At 41.3% G+C, this 17,594-nt stretch overlaps 1 protein-coding gene across 5 annotated transcripts in view; it reads right to left on the reverse strand.

Moving 5' to 3' along the window:
- invs (inversin) overlaps positions 1 to 17,594 on the reverse strand; it is a 269,090-nt gene that overhangs the window by 83,423 nt on the left and 168,073 nt on the right. For all 5 annotated transcript variants that reach the window (XM_063043885.1, XM_063043890.1, XM_063043889.1 and 2 more), the window contains 2 exons: positions 15,786 to 15,941; positions 2,673 to 2,902 (listed from right to left, as the gene is read on the reverse strand). In XM_063043885.1, coding sequence (XP_062899955.1) covers positions 2,673 to 2,902; positions 15,786 to 15,941 — 386 coding nt within the window. The remainder of the gene's footprint in view (positions 1 to 2,672; positions 2,903 to 15,785; positions 15,942 to 17,594) is intronic.

Consider the following 17,594-nt stretch of genomic DNA (forward strand, 5'->3'; position numbering starts at 1 on the left):
TTGGTGTCTGTTCGGATGTCACAACCATGAAAGACTCTTGTTTGGAGACGTCCAAAAGCTGTTCCAGTGCATTTAAGACAATGTTGGATCTCGTCATTAAGGTCGACATTGGAGGAGAGGTGACTTCCAAGATACGGAAAGTCGTCCACGTTTTCCAGGGTTGTTTTGCCAAGCTGAATTGATGGTTCTATCCGATTTGTCTCAGTTGGTGACAGTTGGTAGATGATCTGAGTCTTCTTGGAATTGATGGTAAGTCCAAGTTTTGTGTATGCACGGTTGAAGGCAGTCAGAATCTGTTGTAGGTGGTTTTCTGAGAGAGCTGCAACACTGTTGTCATCTGTGCATTGGAACTCGATGAGGGAACTCGTGGATGTCTTGTTTTTGAACTTGAGATGGGCAAGATTGAAAAGTCTGCCATCTGTTCTGCAGACAATTTTGATTTCTGGGGGTAGGTTGTCCTTGACGATGTGGATGATTGTCGCAATGAAGATGGTGAACAAAGTTGGGGCAATCATGCATCCCTGTTTTACTCCTGATCTAACTTGAAAAGGCTCACAGTTACTGTTACTGACCATGACTGTGGAAAGCATGCCATCATGGAGGAGTCTCAGGATTCGAATGCACTTTTCAGGGCATCCATAGGTGGATAGGACATCCCATAGGAGTTCCCTCGATACTGAGTCAAAGGCTTTGGTGAGGTCGATGAATGCCATGTACAAAGGTTGAAGTTGTTTACGGCATTTTCTTGTAGTTGTTGCATTGTGAAGATCATGTCGATTGCTTCACGTGATGGTCTAAGACTGGCTTAAGTCTCTGGAAGGATCTTCTCGGCTAAAGGCTTGAGCCGGTTGTTCATGATGCAGATGAGGATCTTTCCTGCTGTTGCTAACGGAAATTCCACAACAATTTCCGCATCCAATTGATTGCCTTTCCTTTTGTAGATGGTAACGATTGCTGAGACTCTAAAGTCTGCTGGTACGTCTTAATTTATCCAGATCTTGATGAGAAGTTGATGCAGTTGGTAATGAAGTGGGTTACCTCCAATTCTGTAGACTTTGGCTTTTATTCCATTGAGTCCAGCGGCTTTGTTGTTTTTCAAGGTTTTGATGGCTTCCTTGACTTCTACAAGTGTTGGTATTTTGCTTAGGGAGTTGTCAATGGGCTGTTTTGGAATGTTGTTAATCCCATTCCTGTCAAATGAGACGGTTTGATTTAGAGATCTTCAAAGTGCTCCCTCCATCTAGAATTGATGCCAGCATTGCTCTTCAGGATGGTTGCCAACGACACTCGAGGCTTTTTCAATGCAATTAAAGTTATTTTTGGCCCATCCACTCACGGTCAAGCCCCTCTCTTACTATCTACTTTATACAAGGGTGATGTATTTTTAGTACTAATGAAGTTATAAAGTTATGTATTGGATATATGAAATAATCCTATCATTACCATCTCAACTAAATATACCCTTGCATTTTTAAGGTATTTACTTTCAATGCCTGTTGAAAATTACCTTTGAAACTTTACATGTGCTGTTACAGATTACTAGAAATCTAGTGCTATGCACTAGATACTGCAGATACTATAGGGACACAGTTTCTGGCAGCAACAGAATCAAAAATAAGGCATAAGAGACAGGGAAAAACAGATCATTGTATTACCACAAACAATTTCTTGTCAGCTTATTCCCATTAGATCACTTATTTACTTCAGCCACATTATAGAGTATAGAGAGAAATGTCACTGTTCATAGTGACAATGATTACATAAAACATACATTTACAAACAAGAGGAAATCTGCAGATGCTGGAGATCCAAGCAACACACACAAAATGCTGAGTTCCTCCAGCATTTTGTGTGTATTGCTGAGACATACATTTCATTGTTAAGTAAAAACAATCTGAACTTATTTTAGCAACATACATCAAAGTTGCTGGTGAACGCAGCAGGCCAGGCAGCATCTATAGGAAAAAGGGGCAGTCGACGTTTCAGGCCGAGACCCTTCGTCAGGACTAACTGAAGGAAGCTTCCTGACGAAGTTAGTCCTGACGAAGGGTCTCGGCCTGAAACGTCGACTGCGCCTCTTCCTATAGATGCTGCCTGGCCTGCTGCGTTCACCAGCAACTTTGATGTATGTTGCTTGAATTTCCAGCATCTGCAGAATTCCTGTTGTTTGAACTTATTTTAAGTAAGTATTGATAAATTTAGATATGTCATTTCTTAATTTTTTTTGGAGGGAAGCAGTCTCCTAAACACGAGATTCTAGAGGATCAAACACAAAATGCTGGAGGAACTCAGCTCCTTCTATCTATACTAGTCTACAAAATAAGGTGAATGAGCAGCCACATTGTTATTTACCAATTATTTCTTTCACAGGAATCTGCAAAATGCAAATTGCTACTTGATTCCGACAGTGGCCATAACTGGACATAGATATTGTCTGTAGAAAATATTTCAACTGAGAACCCAAGCCACTAGGTGATCATTCAGAAGGTACATATCCAATCATAACTTAGTGCACTGACAAAGGCAAAAGGTGATGTGCAAGTAAATCAACTTTGTACAGAACTTAATTTCATTGGACCACAAAACCACATGATTAAAAGAAGTTATTTGAAATAAATGTGTTATTTCTTTGTTCAAATTTATTTTCTGAAGCACCATATTTAATAGGTTACCTGCTTGTCTTGTATATTGGGATCAGCTTTGTTTTCCATGAGCACCGCCATACAGTTGATGTAGCCTCCGTATGCAGCACACTGCAAGGGAGTTCTCCCAGCAAAATCCTGAACATTAGGGTTAATCAGATTCTGAATCAGGATCTGACAGACATCTGCATTTCCGCCCAGGGCAGCCCAGTGTAAAGGACTATGGCCATCTTGGTCAAGCAAATCCACTCTGCCACCCCCTATAATATTATAAATGAAGAAATTAGGCAATTCCATCAATATTAGTAAATATAAAATTTATAGAAACTTTATGCGGTTATAACTATTTCTAATCTTGAACATCAGGATCATTAACATAGACCACCTTGATCTGTGCCATTTATGTACAATGCAATTTGTACCAAATACCCGAACACAACCCAGTGTGCCTCGGGCAACTCTGTAAAATCTATACAATGAACCCCATATCTATAAACATTCCTCTACTAAGTTATTAGTTGTTTCAAAAATTTTTATTGTGAAGCAACATCAGCTTAACCACAATAGACAATGTCCTAAAGTACAATGCTTTTTTTTCTTTTCTTTCTTATCACAACATAATGAAAATCAAATGAATGTATGTATAGTAAACAAGCAAAAAGAAAAGGAAACCCTACCACCCCATCTTCTTTCTCCTTCCCAGCCCTACCCTCCCCTCACCCCTCCCGTATGTGTTGTTTAGGTCCTACTGGCCCCCACACTTAGTTCAGCTGTTGGTCCCTTCTAAATACAACAGTAATGCTTGGCAGGTTTTTTCAAATTCCTTGAGTCTGTCCTTGATAACGTATCTTATCCTCTCCAGATGCAGAGTATCCATTAATGCAGCCAGCCATTGTCTGAGTGATGGAGTTCCCTCCTTTTTCCAGAACATCAGTATGAGTTTCTTTCCATTAAGTATGCCATGGGTCAGGAGTCGTTGCTGGGTAGCCTGGAATTTATTTGACCTCGCAGGAGCTCCAAAAATTATTAAAATGGGGTCTGTTAAATTGTATTAAACAATGCTCTATTAAGTTATTAGTTAAGAATATTCCTAATTCCTTCGAAAATTTACTACAGATAATACTTCCAGCATCTTTGTAAGCAGTGTAATCCACATCATAACACCAACTACATGAACAAAAATTTCCTAATTTCACACCTGGGTTTTCTTTAGGAATACAAAACAGTGTGTCCCTGGTAAGTAAATGATTTCTTTCATACAATGTTATTATTGTATCTACAGTATTTACATGCAGTTTTTGTGAAAAGGTGTGAATATTGGCTGCATCCTTGCATATTTTTAATCAATATGGAAGATCTCCCAAACTGCTTTATTGAACCAAAAGTATCTAATTCACCCTTTATGTTTATTCATTTGATCTTGCTTTTGTTCACCTAAAAAATTACTGTTACCACTCTCTCTCACCAACTGTGTGAAATACCCAGGAAAAATGTGGCACTGCTATCAGCAAACCACTCTTAACTTGTGGAGAAATGAGCCACTGTAACACAGTACAACTGAACTTAATTTACTATGCTATGCATATGTGGTTTATGCATTTTTTTTCCTTTTCACATATTGCTTTGTAAAGTAATCTGACACAAAGGAAGGAAATGTAATGTGAAAATGAAAGATGTTTGCGTAAAGGGAGAAAATGTAAAAAATATGGAGGCTGAAACCTTTAACTATTTAGAGCACTATTACTACTACCACCGAAGTGAATTAGATTAGATTGAAGACCTGTGTTTTCAACTAGAGCAGAAATACTCTTATCAGAAATGTCAGTGAAGTCAACAAGCGTGAAAAAAACACCTGCCTCATATTGCCCTTGTTTATACCAAAATTCTGATCAATTGGATGTTACTTAATACTTTGCCACAATTACCTGCTCAGTAAGACATTTTTTCCCCAAGCTCTAAAGCTGATAGCAACATATTTTCCTTATGCTATCTTACATGGTTGTTAAGGGGGAAGGGTAACAGCAATTTCCTTGGTGAACATAAACAAGACCAGGTTAGTAGATGAGTGCATAAACATAAAGGGTGATTCAAAACTCAGTGAACATAGGCAAGAGATGTGCAATCCTGAACTAATCCAAGCCAGATTTATGTTAACTACTATATATTATGACGACAGTTTGCAGCCAGCATTGGGTGTCTCGGCTAGTTCATGTACTAGTATACTGAACATTTTCAGTGGTTATACTTCTTAAAGTACGTGCCACACATCTTAAAAGGAATGATGCATGTTGGCTACATCAGCACTTCAAAATTATTTTGAAATAGTAAAAGTAATAAGGTCACAATAATTACGCGGAAGTATTATATTGGGTATGTATGTCCTTGGATTGCAATCATCAAGGGATTTATAGAATTTAAATTCAGTGGATTAAATAATTTAGAATGAAGTGCAATCATCACTAATAATGATGACAAAAATATTCTGATATGTAGAGAATATAGAGATCAGATTGGGAATCACGATGAAGGAAAATCTTTTTAAGTTCATCTTTACCAAGTAACCTGAAATGGATGTACCTGTGCATGACAGGATTCAGAGGAGCTTCACTCCAAGTACACATTTCATTGACTGTATACATTTGTTGCTTGTTGTCCTCTGCACTCTGGCTGATCTTTCATTGATCCTGTTATAGTTACTATTCTATGGATTTGATGAGTATGCCTGCAGGAAAATGAATCTCAAGTTTGTTTATGGTGACATATATGTACTTTGATAATAAAATTTACTTTGAACTTATTGTCTATGGCGAATTACAATCAAGTGCATTGGATGGATTCAAAATCAATCAAGTACTGTAGCTCAAGATAGGGTGAGTATGAAAAGCCATGACAATCACTGGCAACAGAAATGTATTTCACTAACTTCTGCTGCCATATGGCATAGCACTTCCCTTCTTTTATCATTTCAGTCCCTCTGCAGAACCATTCTTGTTTCATTGAGAAATGCAAAGGAGCATGCCAGAAGCAGTATCAGATGTATTTAAAACTGAGTTATCAGGCTGCTGAAGCAATGAATATGCATACTGAGCAATGAAAACAGCACGCTGACACAGAATTGATAGTACACAAATAGATCACATCAAAGCAAAGCAATCCTGCGCTTCAGCGGACAACTAACAACAGGAGGAAGTCCCATGAACGTTCCCCTCCTCAACAGTGAGTGACAAAACAAGTCCAAAGGACTTGCTACCATAGTCATAAATATGGTTGATCCACTCTGTCAAAACCGAAGTTTGTCACTGCAGTTTCCATTCCATTCAATTCACTTCACAGTATATCAAGAACCGTCGGTGAACATCGGAAAGTGCAAATCCTACAGACCCTGACAAAATTCAGGCTGCAGTGTTAAAGATTTCTGATGCAGAACTAGCACAAGCATAACAAAAAATGCCGAGTTTCAGAAGTGAGCAAGCTAGAGTGACAGCATTTGACGGGTTGTAACATTAAGGAGCCCCATTCAAGCTGAAAGAAAAAGGTATCAAAGGGAAGCTCTGAAAGCAGTTATACCAAGCATGATTTGTGGTTATTAAAAGCCAATCATCAGTCTCATGGCATTGCTGCAGGTGTTCTTTCAGGTAAACTTCTAGGCTGTAACATTTTCAGCAACACAAACTTCTGGAGGAACTCAGTAATAGAGGAGAATTATCCACCTCCATAGATGATGACTGACTTGCTGAGTCTCTCCAGCATTTGTGTGTTGCTCAAGATTTACAGCATCTGCAGAATCTCCTGTGTAACAGCATTAGCTGTTTTTACAATGTCCTTACATTTATCATAAGGTCAGAAATAGGGATGGTGCTATCACTGTGTCAGGAACTTAGCAGGATCTTGAGGATTTCCATGCATGCATGGCTTAACTTGGAAATACTAACATTGCTATTAGTGCTTCAGCCTCTTTCAGAGTGCTTTTTGCAGCCTCCTCTGCTGCAAATAAGAGAAATTACTTAAACATCACATTATAATATACCCTTGAAAATTCATGCTTTATTGCCAGAGTTGATTCCTTATGGGCATACCAAGCAAACTACCTAACAAAAGCTAATTTTATTCATCTGTGCCTCGAGCTTCTTGTGTGCCATAGAGATTTACAGCAGCACCATTAATGATTATTTTGAAGACATGCTCTTTGAAAGATGATCATAATGATGAGGTTGTTAGGGATGCTGACAGTTTAGATGAGGATGGTTGGGGAGGAGGCAAAATGAAGAAATGCAGTATCAGTTTGAATGTGGATAATGGGAGGAGACACAGAAATGGATTAGGAAGTTAGTGATTTGCTGGTGATGGGATTAGGGAGGGAAAAAGATGAAGACTAGGGAGCAATACCTTGGATACTGGAGGTGGGGAAAGGAGGAGAATGGATAAGGGGAAAGGGGAATGATTGATATTAGGGAAGAGTGGATGGTGGCAGTAGCAGGCAGGGATGAAAGGGAAAGGTGGATGAGGAGCAGCAGATGTTTGTGAAGAAGAGCAAAAGAGCAAAGAGTATTTCGGGGATGGGGTGGAGCAGCAATGTAAAACTGCCAATTAACGGGTTGGACAAGAAGGCTGTGGATTGAGAGCTGTTGGCTGTTAGTAGATGTCCTCGTCCAGCTTGGTACTGGGAAGACCCCAATGTTGCAGGAGTCTGCAATAAGTGGGTACATCAGGACAATGTGATAAAAGTTTTCCAGAAAAAGGAACAATGCTAGAGAATGACATAATGCTGTTGGCCTCTGACGCAGAAGGTGCTTCAGAGCCACATGACTCAAACCCAGAAGTGTCAAGTCAAATTTCTGGAGTAACTGGAAATGACTGCAAAATAAAGTATTTCAAAGGGGGAAAACTTATCATACAATTAGATTCTATTCCCAGGATTTTAAATACTTTATCTGAATTTTTTAAAAAGGTAGACGCTTATTTTAGTTATGATATATTCGAACCTTAAGTTAGCACACAGCACTATGCTCAAAAGGGTAAAACAACACTAACATACAGTGGCATGCAAGGGTTTGGGCACCTCAGTCAAAATTTCTGTTACTGTGAATAGTTAGTGAGTAGAAGATGAACTGATCTCCAAAAGTCATAAAGTTAAAGATGAAACATTCTTTTCAACATTTTAAGCAAGATTAGTGTATTATTTTTGTTTCGTACAATTTTAGAGTGAAAAAAAGGAAAGGAGCATAATGCAAAAGTTTGGACACCCCAAGAGATTTGATCTCTCAGATAACTTTTACCAAGGTCTCAGACCTTAATTAGCTTGTTAGGGTTATGGCTTGTTCACAGTTATCGTTAGGAAAGGCCAGGTGATGCAAATTTCAAAGCTTTATAAATACCCTGACTCTTCAAACCTTGTCCCAACAATCCACAGCCACGGGCTCCTCTAAGCAGCTGCCTAGCATTCTGAAAATTAAAATAAATGATGCCCACAAAGCAGGAGAAGGCTATAAGAAGATAGCAAGCCATTTCCAGGTAGCCGTTTCCTCAGCTCATAATGTAATTAAGAAATGGCAGTTAACAGGAACAGTGGAGGTCAAGTTGAGGTCTAGGAGACCAAGAAAACTTTCTGAGAGAACTGCTCGTAGGATTGCTAGAAAGGCAAATCAAAACCCCCGTTTGACTGCAAAGGACCTTCAGGAAGATTTAGCAGACTCTGGAGAGGTGGTGCACTGTTCTACTGTGCAGCAACACCTGCACAAATATGACCTTCATGGAAGAGTCATCAGAAGAAAACCTTTCCTGCACCACAAAATTCAGCGTCAGAACATCTAAACAAGCCTGATGCATTTTGGAAACAAGTCCTGTGGACTGATGAAGTTAAAATAGAACTTTTTGGCAGCAGTGAGCAAAGGTATGTTTGGAGAAGAAAGGGTGCAGAATTTCATGAAAAGAACACCTCTCCAACTGTTAAACATGGGGGTGGATCGATCATGCTTTGGGCTTGTGTTGCAGCCAGTGGCACGGGGAACATTTCACTGGTAGAGGGAAGAATGAATTCAATTAAATACCAGCAAATTCTGGAAGCAAACATCACACTGTCTGTAAAAAAGCTGAAGATGAAAAGAGGATGGCTTCTACAACAGGATAATGAACCTAAACACACCTCAAAATCCACAATGGACTACCTCAAGAGGTGCAAGCTGAAGGTTTTGCCATGGCCCTCACAGTCCCCTGACCTAAATATCATCGAAAATCTGTGGATAGACCTCAAAAGAGCAGTGCATGCAAGACAGCCCAAGAATCTCACAGAACTAGAAGTCTTTTGCAAGGAAGAATGGGCGAAAATCCCCCAAACAAGAATTGAAAGACTCTTAGCTGGCTACAGAAAGCTTCTACAAGCTGTGATACTTGCCAAAAGGGGTGTTACTAAGTACCCATGCAGGGTGCCCAAACTTTTGCTTCAGGCCCTTTTCCTTTTTTGTTATTTTGAAACTGTAAAAAGCTAGAAATAAAAAAGTAATCTTGCCTAAAGTATTAAAGAAATGTGTCATCTTTAACTTTATGCCTTTTGGAAATCAGGTCATCTTTTACTCACTTAGCTATTCACAGTAACAGAAATTTTGACCAGGGGTGCCCAAACTTTTGCACGCCACTGTACTTATTTTTTGCTTCCTGGCACGCTGCCTGTGGAAATTCTTTATTACAACTGTCCACTCAGGTAACTTAGTGACTTCACTTTAGCTGGATAGCAGAGATGCCCTCAGCAATAGTTCTGGTTAAAAACCCAGTTCTCACCATTCAGAATACAAAATAATTTCTTCATAGGGGGGGAGACAGGGAGAGGGGGAGGGGGGGAGAGAGGGAGAGGGGGAGGGGGGAGAGAGGGAGAGGGGGAGGGGGGAGAGGGGGAGGGGGGGAGGGGAGGGGAGGGGAGGGGGGAGGGGAGGGAGGAGGGGGGAGGGGGGAGGGGGGAGGGGGGAGGGAGGAGGGGGGAGGGGGGAGGGGGGAGGGAGGAGGGGGAGGGAGGAGAGGGGGAGGGGGAGGGAGGAGAGGGGGAGGGGGGAGGGAGGAGAGGGGGGTGGGGGAGGGAGAGGGGAGGGGGGGGCTAATGTTTACGCCACCCTGAGCAGGGTGAATGTACTGAAGGTAGCTGGTCCGGATGGAATACCTGGCCATGTGCTCAGAGTCTGTGCAGGGCAGTTGGCTGGGGTCTTCACAGACATTTTTAATCTGTCCCTGGCCCAGGTGGTTGTCCCCACAAGCTTCAAGATCGCCACCATCATGTCAGTGCCGAAGCATTCCACTGCCACGAGCCTGAATGACTTCCGTCCAGTTGCACTCACCCCCATCATTGAAAAGTGCTTTGACAGACTGGTTCTATCACATCTGAAATCCTGTCTGCCCTCTACCCTGGACCCCCATCAATTTGCATATCGCAGGAACAGGTCAACAGAGGATGCCATCTCCACAGCTCTTCACTCTGCCCTGACCCACCTGAACAGCCCCAACTCTTACATCAGAATGCTGTTCATTGACTTTAGTTTGGCATTCAATACTGTGATCCCCGCCAAGCTGACCACCAAATCACCAGCTTGGTATGAGAGTATCCCTCTGCAATTGGACCTTGGATTTTCTGACTAACAGACCCCAATCAATTAAGTTAGACAACCTCTCCTCCTCCATTCTCACCCTGAACACCGGCGTGCCTCAGGGCTGTGTGCTGAGCCCTCTTCTGTACTCCCTTTTCACCTATGACTGCGTTACTGTATATGGTTCTAACTCCATAATCAAGTTCGCAGACGACACCACGGTGGTTGGCCTGATCAGAGGGGATGACGAGATGGCCTACAGGGACGAGGTCCAGCACCTGGCTGCATGGTCTGGCCCTTAACATCCAGAAGACCAAGGAGATCATTGTGGACTTCAGGCAAGCCAGGAGCCACACTCACGTTCCCATCTACATCAATGGAGCTGTAGTGGAGCGTGTATCAAGCTTCAAATTCCTTGGTGTCCACATTTCTGAGGATCTCACCTGGTCCCTGAACTCCTCCATCCTGATCAAAAAGGCGCAACAGTGCCTTTATTTCCTGCGGAGCATCAAGAAAGCTCACCTCTGTCCCAGGATACTGACGGACTTTTACCGCTGTACCATTGACAGCATACTCACCAACTGCATCTCAGTGTGGTACGGCAATTGTCCCATATCGGACGCAAAGCACTCCAGCGTGTGGTGAAAACTGTCCAGCGGACTATTGGCACCCAATTTGCCCACCATTGAGAACATCTACCATAAACGCTGCCTGGGCAGGGTGAATAGCATTATCAAGGATGCATCTCACCCCAACCATGGACTTTTTACTCTCCTCCCATCCGGTAGGCGCTACAGGAGCCTCCGCTCCCGCACCAGCAGGCACAGGAAGAGCTTCTTCCCTGAGGCTGTGACACTGCTGAACCTCTCATCACGGCGCTAAGCAGTATTGCATCCGTATTGTACTGTCTCAGTACTTTTATATTTGCGTGCTGTAGCACTTTTTAAACTTGCAGTTATTTTGTAAATAACACTATTCTTTGCATTTCTGGTCAGATGCTAAATGCATTTCATTGGCTTTGTATCTGTACTCGGTACAATGACAATAAAGTTGAATCTAATCTAATGGAAAATGCTACTGCATCACTAGTATCGTCAAATTCTGAAACATTGTCTTTAACGTGATACACCTTCACTATGTCCACAAACCACCGACAGATCTATTTTGGCTCTTCTTATTGAACTTTTGATTTTTTAAATCTTTATGCACTTTACAAAACTGAATCTATTACCAATGCTAGGCTGACTTTTGCTGCTGACTATTTTAACTTATTTCACATTTTGAGAGAATGGGGCCAGTGGGGCAATACATATTTGTACAAAGTTCTCAGCTATCAGCTTGCAAAATTTGCCCAAATGCATCTGCTCCAGGTTAGACCTAATGCACAAGTTCTTGATATGTATGGAAACATATATTTGTCCACAGCTGGATCAATAAGCTAATTTAAGCCAATATGTATTTAATTGTTTTATAAATATGTATGCTTTAGTGTTTTTAAGTTAATTTTAATTTTTAATATTATTTTAACTTTTCATTAGCTCCAAGGTATATCTATTGTCAAAGGTATTAATAAATTTTCAAGTTCAGTAATTGCTTTGATAGCTAGTGAGCCAGGGCCAAAGGTCTCACTGGGTGTCAAAGCCATTCTGAGAACACAGCCAGCCAGTTATATAGGGATGGCCGTGTACACACTACACTGCACTACAGTGAGCTCTTCCAATGAGCTGAGGTCAACCACCAGCGGTTAACTACCTTCAATCACATGCGACAAAACATTGTGGTCCAAGGGCAGACTACTGTTGACCTTGGGGTCAGCAGATGATCTGCCCAAGTATGTTATGATGGCTTTTACATGTGTTATTTGATGCCATTAAACTGTAGACTTTTGTCTGGATCAGCAACTTGATTTTTGTACAATTATATAATCTTGGTAAGCATTCCAGAGAACGGAAGAGGTAGTGTCAGTTTTGGAGCAGTCAAACAAAATGCTGAAATTGCCAGTTATGCTGGATTTGTCACAGGCTCAGGGAAACACCAAAGATCACATGACAGGAGTGTGCTTCACTGCCAAAATGAACTCTGCCAAACTCCAGATTCAGCAAACCAATTGGCCTTCTGGTACTTATCTACAGAACTTCTTCCATTGCAATGACTCATTGTAGTTTGAAAAACGATTGAAAACATTGCCTGAAGAGCATCCTCACCTATTTCCCCAGTTTACATTCTATTCTAGTTCAACGGCTTTCAGCTGTGATGGTGCCATATAAATATTAGCTACTGTTATTTAATGTTATTTATCTAAAAACAACCAAAAACTGCCAAGATTCAGCAAACCATTTAAGCACCTGGAATGCTATCAGTACCTTAGCTTAAAGGTTTCCTCTACCAGTAATACAGTTTAGTCATAGTCATAGTAATAGTAATAGTAATACTTTATTGATCCCGGGGGAAATTGGGTTTCGTTACAGTTGCACCATAAATAATAAATAGTAATAAAACAATAAATAGTTAAATAGTAATATGTAAATTATGCCAGGAAGTAAGTCCAGGACCAGCCTATTGGCTCAGGGTGTCTGACCCTCCAAGGGAGGAGTTGTAAAGTTTGGTGGCCACAGGCAGGAGTGACTTCCTATGACGCTCTGTGTTGCATCTTGGTGGAATGAGTCTCTGGCTGAATGTACTCCTGTGCCCAACCAGTCCATTATGTAGTGGATGGGAGACATTGTCCAAGATGGCATGCAACTTGGACAGCATCCTCTTTTCAGACACCACCGTCAGAGAGTCCAGTTCCATCCCCACAACATCACTGGCCTTATGAATGAGTTGCATTTGATATGCAACTCATATGAATGATATGCATTTCTCTTTAATGATATAAACAACGTATTTCAGAATTAACAGAGGTGTTCATGACCATAGGTTTTGTGGGTGGTAGGAGGTTTAGAGGGGATTTGAAGAAAAATCCTTTCACCTGAGGTGAGGAGATCTGCAATTCACTGCCTGATAGTAAAAAGCATTTAGACGAGCACTTGAAGTTCCATGGCATGGAAGGCTACAGGACAATTGCTGGGAAGGCAATCAATAGCTGATGAGTATAAATAGGTTCCTGATGGCTGGCCATCAAGAACAGTGGGTCAAAGGGCCTGTTTTGGATTTGTGTCAAGTGGTTCTGTTGAAATTTAGCTAGGGAAGGGGGGGTCCTCGGGCTACATAAATCTTTCAAGAACAGAAGGTGTGTATTCTGGAAAGATTTTTATATTCAAGGAATTAAAATTTTCCTCTTATTCTCCCCTGCATTGACCTGCAAGGTAAAACACATGATCCAATTCACCACTTCAGTGTCAGATTTGATATCACTGGCACATGTCATTTATGAAATTTGTTGTTTTGCAGCAGCAATACATAGAATTAAAAACTCTATATTACAGTAAGTATAAATATCTGACATTCTGCCAACAATAGTTGTTTCGTCAGCAAATCTATAGATGCTGTTTGAGCTCTGCCTAGCCACATAGTTGTGGGTGTAGAGAGAGCAGTGCAGTGGGCTAAGCACACATCCTTGACATGTGGCAGTCCTGATTGTCAGTGAGGAGGAGATGTTATTTCCAATCCACACACTGTGGTCTCCCAGTGAGGAAGTCAAGGATCCAGTTGCTAAATAGCTGCTCCACCTGACTCTGCTTTGGACACTTTTAACTTGCACTGGACACTTATAACTGACTTTAACTGACGTGTGGCTGTTGTGTTTTACTATTTATTGTTATGTTTATTATTTAGTGTTGCGTTTGTTATGTTATGATTGCACTGCCCCTGAGAAACGCTGTCTCATTCCGCCCTGCAGAGCTGATGTATGGTTAGAATGACAATAAAGTTTTTTGAATCTTGAATCTTGAAGTACAGAGGCCCTGGTTTTGAAGCTTGTTGATTAGAACTGAGGGTATGATTGTGTTGAATGCTGACCTGTAGTCAATAAACAGCAGCCTGACATAAGTATTACTATTGTCCAGATGATTGCCAAGTGGAGAGCCAATGAGATTGCATCCGCTGTAGACCTATTGTGGCAATAGGGAAATTACAGCAGGCCTAAGTCCTTGCTTAGGCAGGAGTTGATTCTAGCCATGAATGAATGAATGAATTTACTTTATTACTTAAATCCTTTAAATACATGAGGAGTAAAAATCTTTATGTGGTGTCTCCATTCAAATGTGCAATTTTACAATTATAGTGCTTTATAATAAATATTATGTACAACAAGATAGTCAATATAACACAGAAATACTGTAGCATCAGCATGAATTAATCAGTCTGATGGCCTGGTGGAAGAAGCTGTCCCAGAGCCTGTTGGTCCTGGCTTTTATGCTGCAGTACCATTTCCCAGATGGTAGCAGCTGGAACAGTTTGTGGTTGGGGTAACTCGGGTTTCCAATGATCCTTCAGGCCCTTTTTACACACCTGTCTTTGTAAATGTCTTGAATAGTGGGAAGTTCAAATCTGCAGATGCACTGAGCTGTCTGCATCACTCTCTACAGAGTCCTGCGATTGAGGGAAGTACAGTTCCCTCACCAGGCAGTGATGCAGCCAGTCAGGATGCTCTCAAATGTGCCCCTGTAGAAAGTTCTTAGAACTTGGGTGGGCCACACCAAATGTCTTCAACCATCTGAGGTGAAAGAGGCGCTGTTGTGCCTTTTTTACTACACAGCTAGTATGTACAGACCACGTGAGATGCTCAGTGATGTTTATGCCAAGGAATTTAAAGCTGTTCACCCTCTCAACCCCAGATCCACTGATGTCTATAGGGGTTAGCCTGTCTCCATTCCTCCTGCAGTCCAAAACCAGCTCCTTTGTTTTTGCAACGTTGAGGGAGAGGTTGTTATCTTGACACCACTGTGTCAGGGTGATGACTTCCTCACTGTAGGCTGCCTCATTTTGAGATTAGGCCAATCAGTGTCACGTCATCAGCAAATTTAATTGGCAGATTGGAGCTGCGTGGGGCAACACAGTCAGGGGTATACAGAGTGTAAAGGAAGGGGCTTGGGACACAGCCCTGAGAGGCACCTGTGTTGAGGGTCAGAGGGGCAGAGGAGAGGGAGCCCACTCTTACCACCTGCCGGCGATCTGACATTACCAATCTCTCAAAGCACTTCATCACATTATATGTCATTGAAGCAGCTCAGCCTGCTTTCCTTTCTCACTGGTATCACCGTTAGCCATCTGAAGCAGGTGAGAACCTCTGACTATTGAAGATGTCCTTGAACACTCCTGCCAGTTGGTTGACACAGGTTTTCACAGCCCTACCAGGTACACCATGAGGGCCTGACACCTTAATTATAATTAGTGGGCATTTTTTATTTATATTAACATTATAACTGTCATAAAGTCTGTCTCTTACACAGATAATGTCAGTCATTTGTATTATCCACAGACTGTGTAAAAGACATTTCAGACTTTAAAAGCACTCATAAAGGTTATTCTTTTAATCACCACAAGCAAAATCAAGTGTTTCTTCTACTATTTAGCTGGAAGAGAAGAAACTTGCAAATATTCTGCACACACAGCAATTATAAAGAAAGCTAACCTTCAATAAGTGTCTGGATCACCTCTTTATGGCCCATCTCACAAGCACGGAAGAGTGGTGTATGTTTCATCACATCCATAGCATCTACCTGTGCCCCGTGCTCCAACAGCAGCTTCACCGTGCTGACATGACCCCCGAGGACTGCAGCATGCAGAGCTAGACGCAAAGAAAATAGAAATGCCATCAAACCCTTTCAAACAGAGCTTTCAACATTTAATCAGGACAATATTAACATGTATAAATGGAATAACCCTTTCAATTTAATTCCTTAACTTTACAATATAAAATAAGTTTGTTAACAGTAAGTACGACAGAGATGGTTCTTAAAATATGTAGGGCATTTCTCCAAAGAAAAGTTAGTTGATCCTCTTTCTTCCGTTGTTTAATTGCCTACTATCATTCAGGAGTGCATGTGAACTGCAGAGTTTTAATCTGATCTATAGGTTGTGGTGTTGCTTAACTCTACCTGCTTCTGATATTTAGCATGTACTTGGTCCTGTATGCCATTGATATCTCAATATTAGCAACATTTTGTGTTCCGTTTTTGCACACAAACCAAACTGAACTGATCATTAATTTTCATCAGGGGATGTTAGGCTACAAGGTTACTGATGGTGATAAATATATATTCCTTGCTACTGCTCCTGATCCTTCATTGGTATCCACATTTGAGCTGCTGTCTTCATTTAAAATCTATCCAATTTATCATAATTGTGATGCCACACAATACAACAGAGTTATCCTCAAAGTGATGATGAAACATAATCTCTCAAAGAATGGCAGGATGGCGGTATCATTCTTAACAAGTACATTGGCAACAGATAGATTAGCTTACCCTTCAGGGTTTCTCCATGATCATCTGCCATAGGGCTTGTCTGCAAACTTCATGGTGCTAGCCTACTATTCTTGGTGAAGTACACTCTGGTGAAGCTTTGCCATTCACTACTCTGTCAGGATGGGGAAGGTCAATCGTTGCAAATATTTAAAGATGAGACAGAAAAATCTTTGAAAGATGAGGGAATATGAAGCTTTAGGGAATTGGCAAGGAAGATGAGGCCTGAAGCAGATCAGTCATAATCATATTATACAGTGCATTGGGCTTGAGGGGGTTGAGGGGCCCCCTCCTGCTCCTTTCTCATGTTGTTTGATTATTCTTCACAGTGTTTTTCATCAGTTCAGAGAAGGCAATGAGAAGTAATCAGCAAATGTTTTCTGATCATTTTTGAAGTTGGTATCCGAAAATTCAAGGGATCCAAAGTTGAGTACTCCTAGGGACACTCACTTCTGACTTTGTCCAGCCTGCAGTGGGTCAGTCCTGACTCTAAATCAGGAGATACCCTGAATAGTCATGGCAGATTCTTGAACACTAATGTCCTCAAAGAATCAAGCCTTTTAGCTAACGCCAGACTTTAGCTGCTGAACAATTTCACCCAACTTAGGGGATACATTTCCAAATTCCGTGAGCAGCATTTTGCAAGTTTCATACATCAAAGTTGCTGGTGAACGCAGCAGGCCAAGCAGCATCTATAGGAAGAGGCGCAGTCGACGTTTCAGGCCGAGACCCTTCGTCAGGACTAACTGAAGGAAGAGTGAGTAAGGGATTTGAAAGCTTTTTGCAAGTTTGATGGTTTTGCACTTTTATAAATGCAGGTGATTCTCAGTTTATTGTTTTGTTTGGTCATTTCAAATGACTCTTAATGCTGTGGCCAGGATGTGTCAGAACAGATTTCTTTCCCCAAAGAACGTTAGTAAAGGAGTTGAAACCGTGACATTTAACTTGGGATAAACTTAGTTTAGTTCAAATATTTT

The sequence above is a fragment of the Mobula hypostoma genome, chromosome 3 (genome assembly GCF_963921235.1).
Source record: "Mobula hypostoma chromosome 3, sMobHyp1.1, whole genome shotgun sequence".
NCBI lineage: Eukaryota > Metazoa > Chordata > Chondrichthyes > Myliobatiformes > Myliobatidae > Mobula > Mobula hypostoma.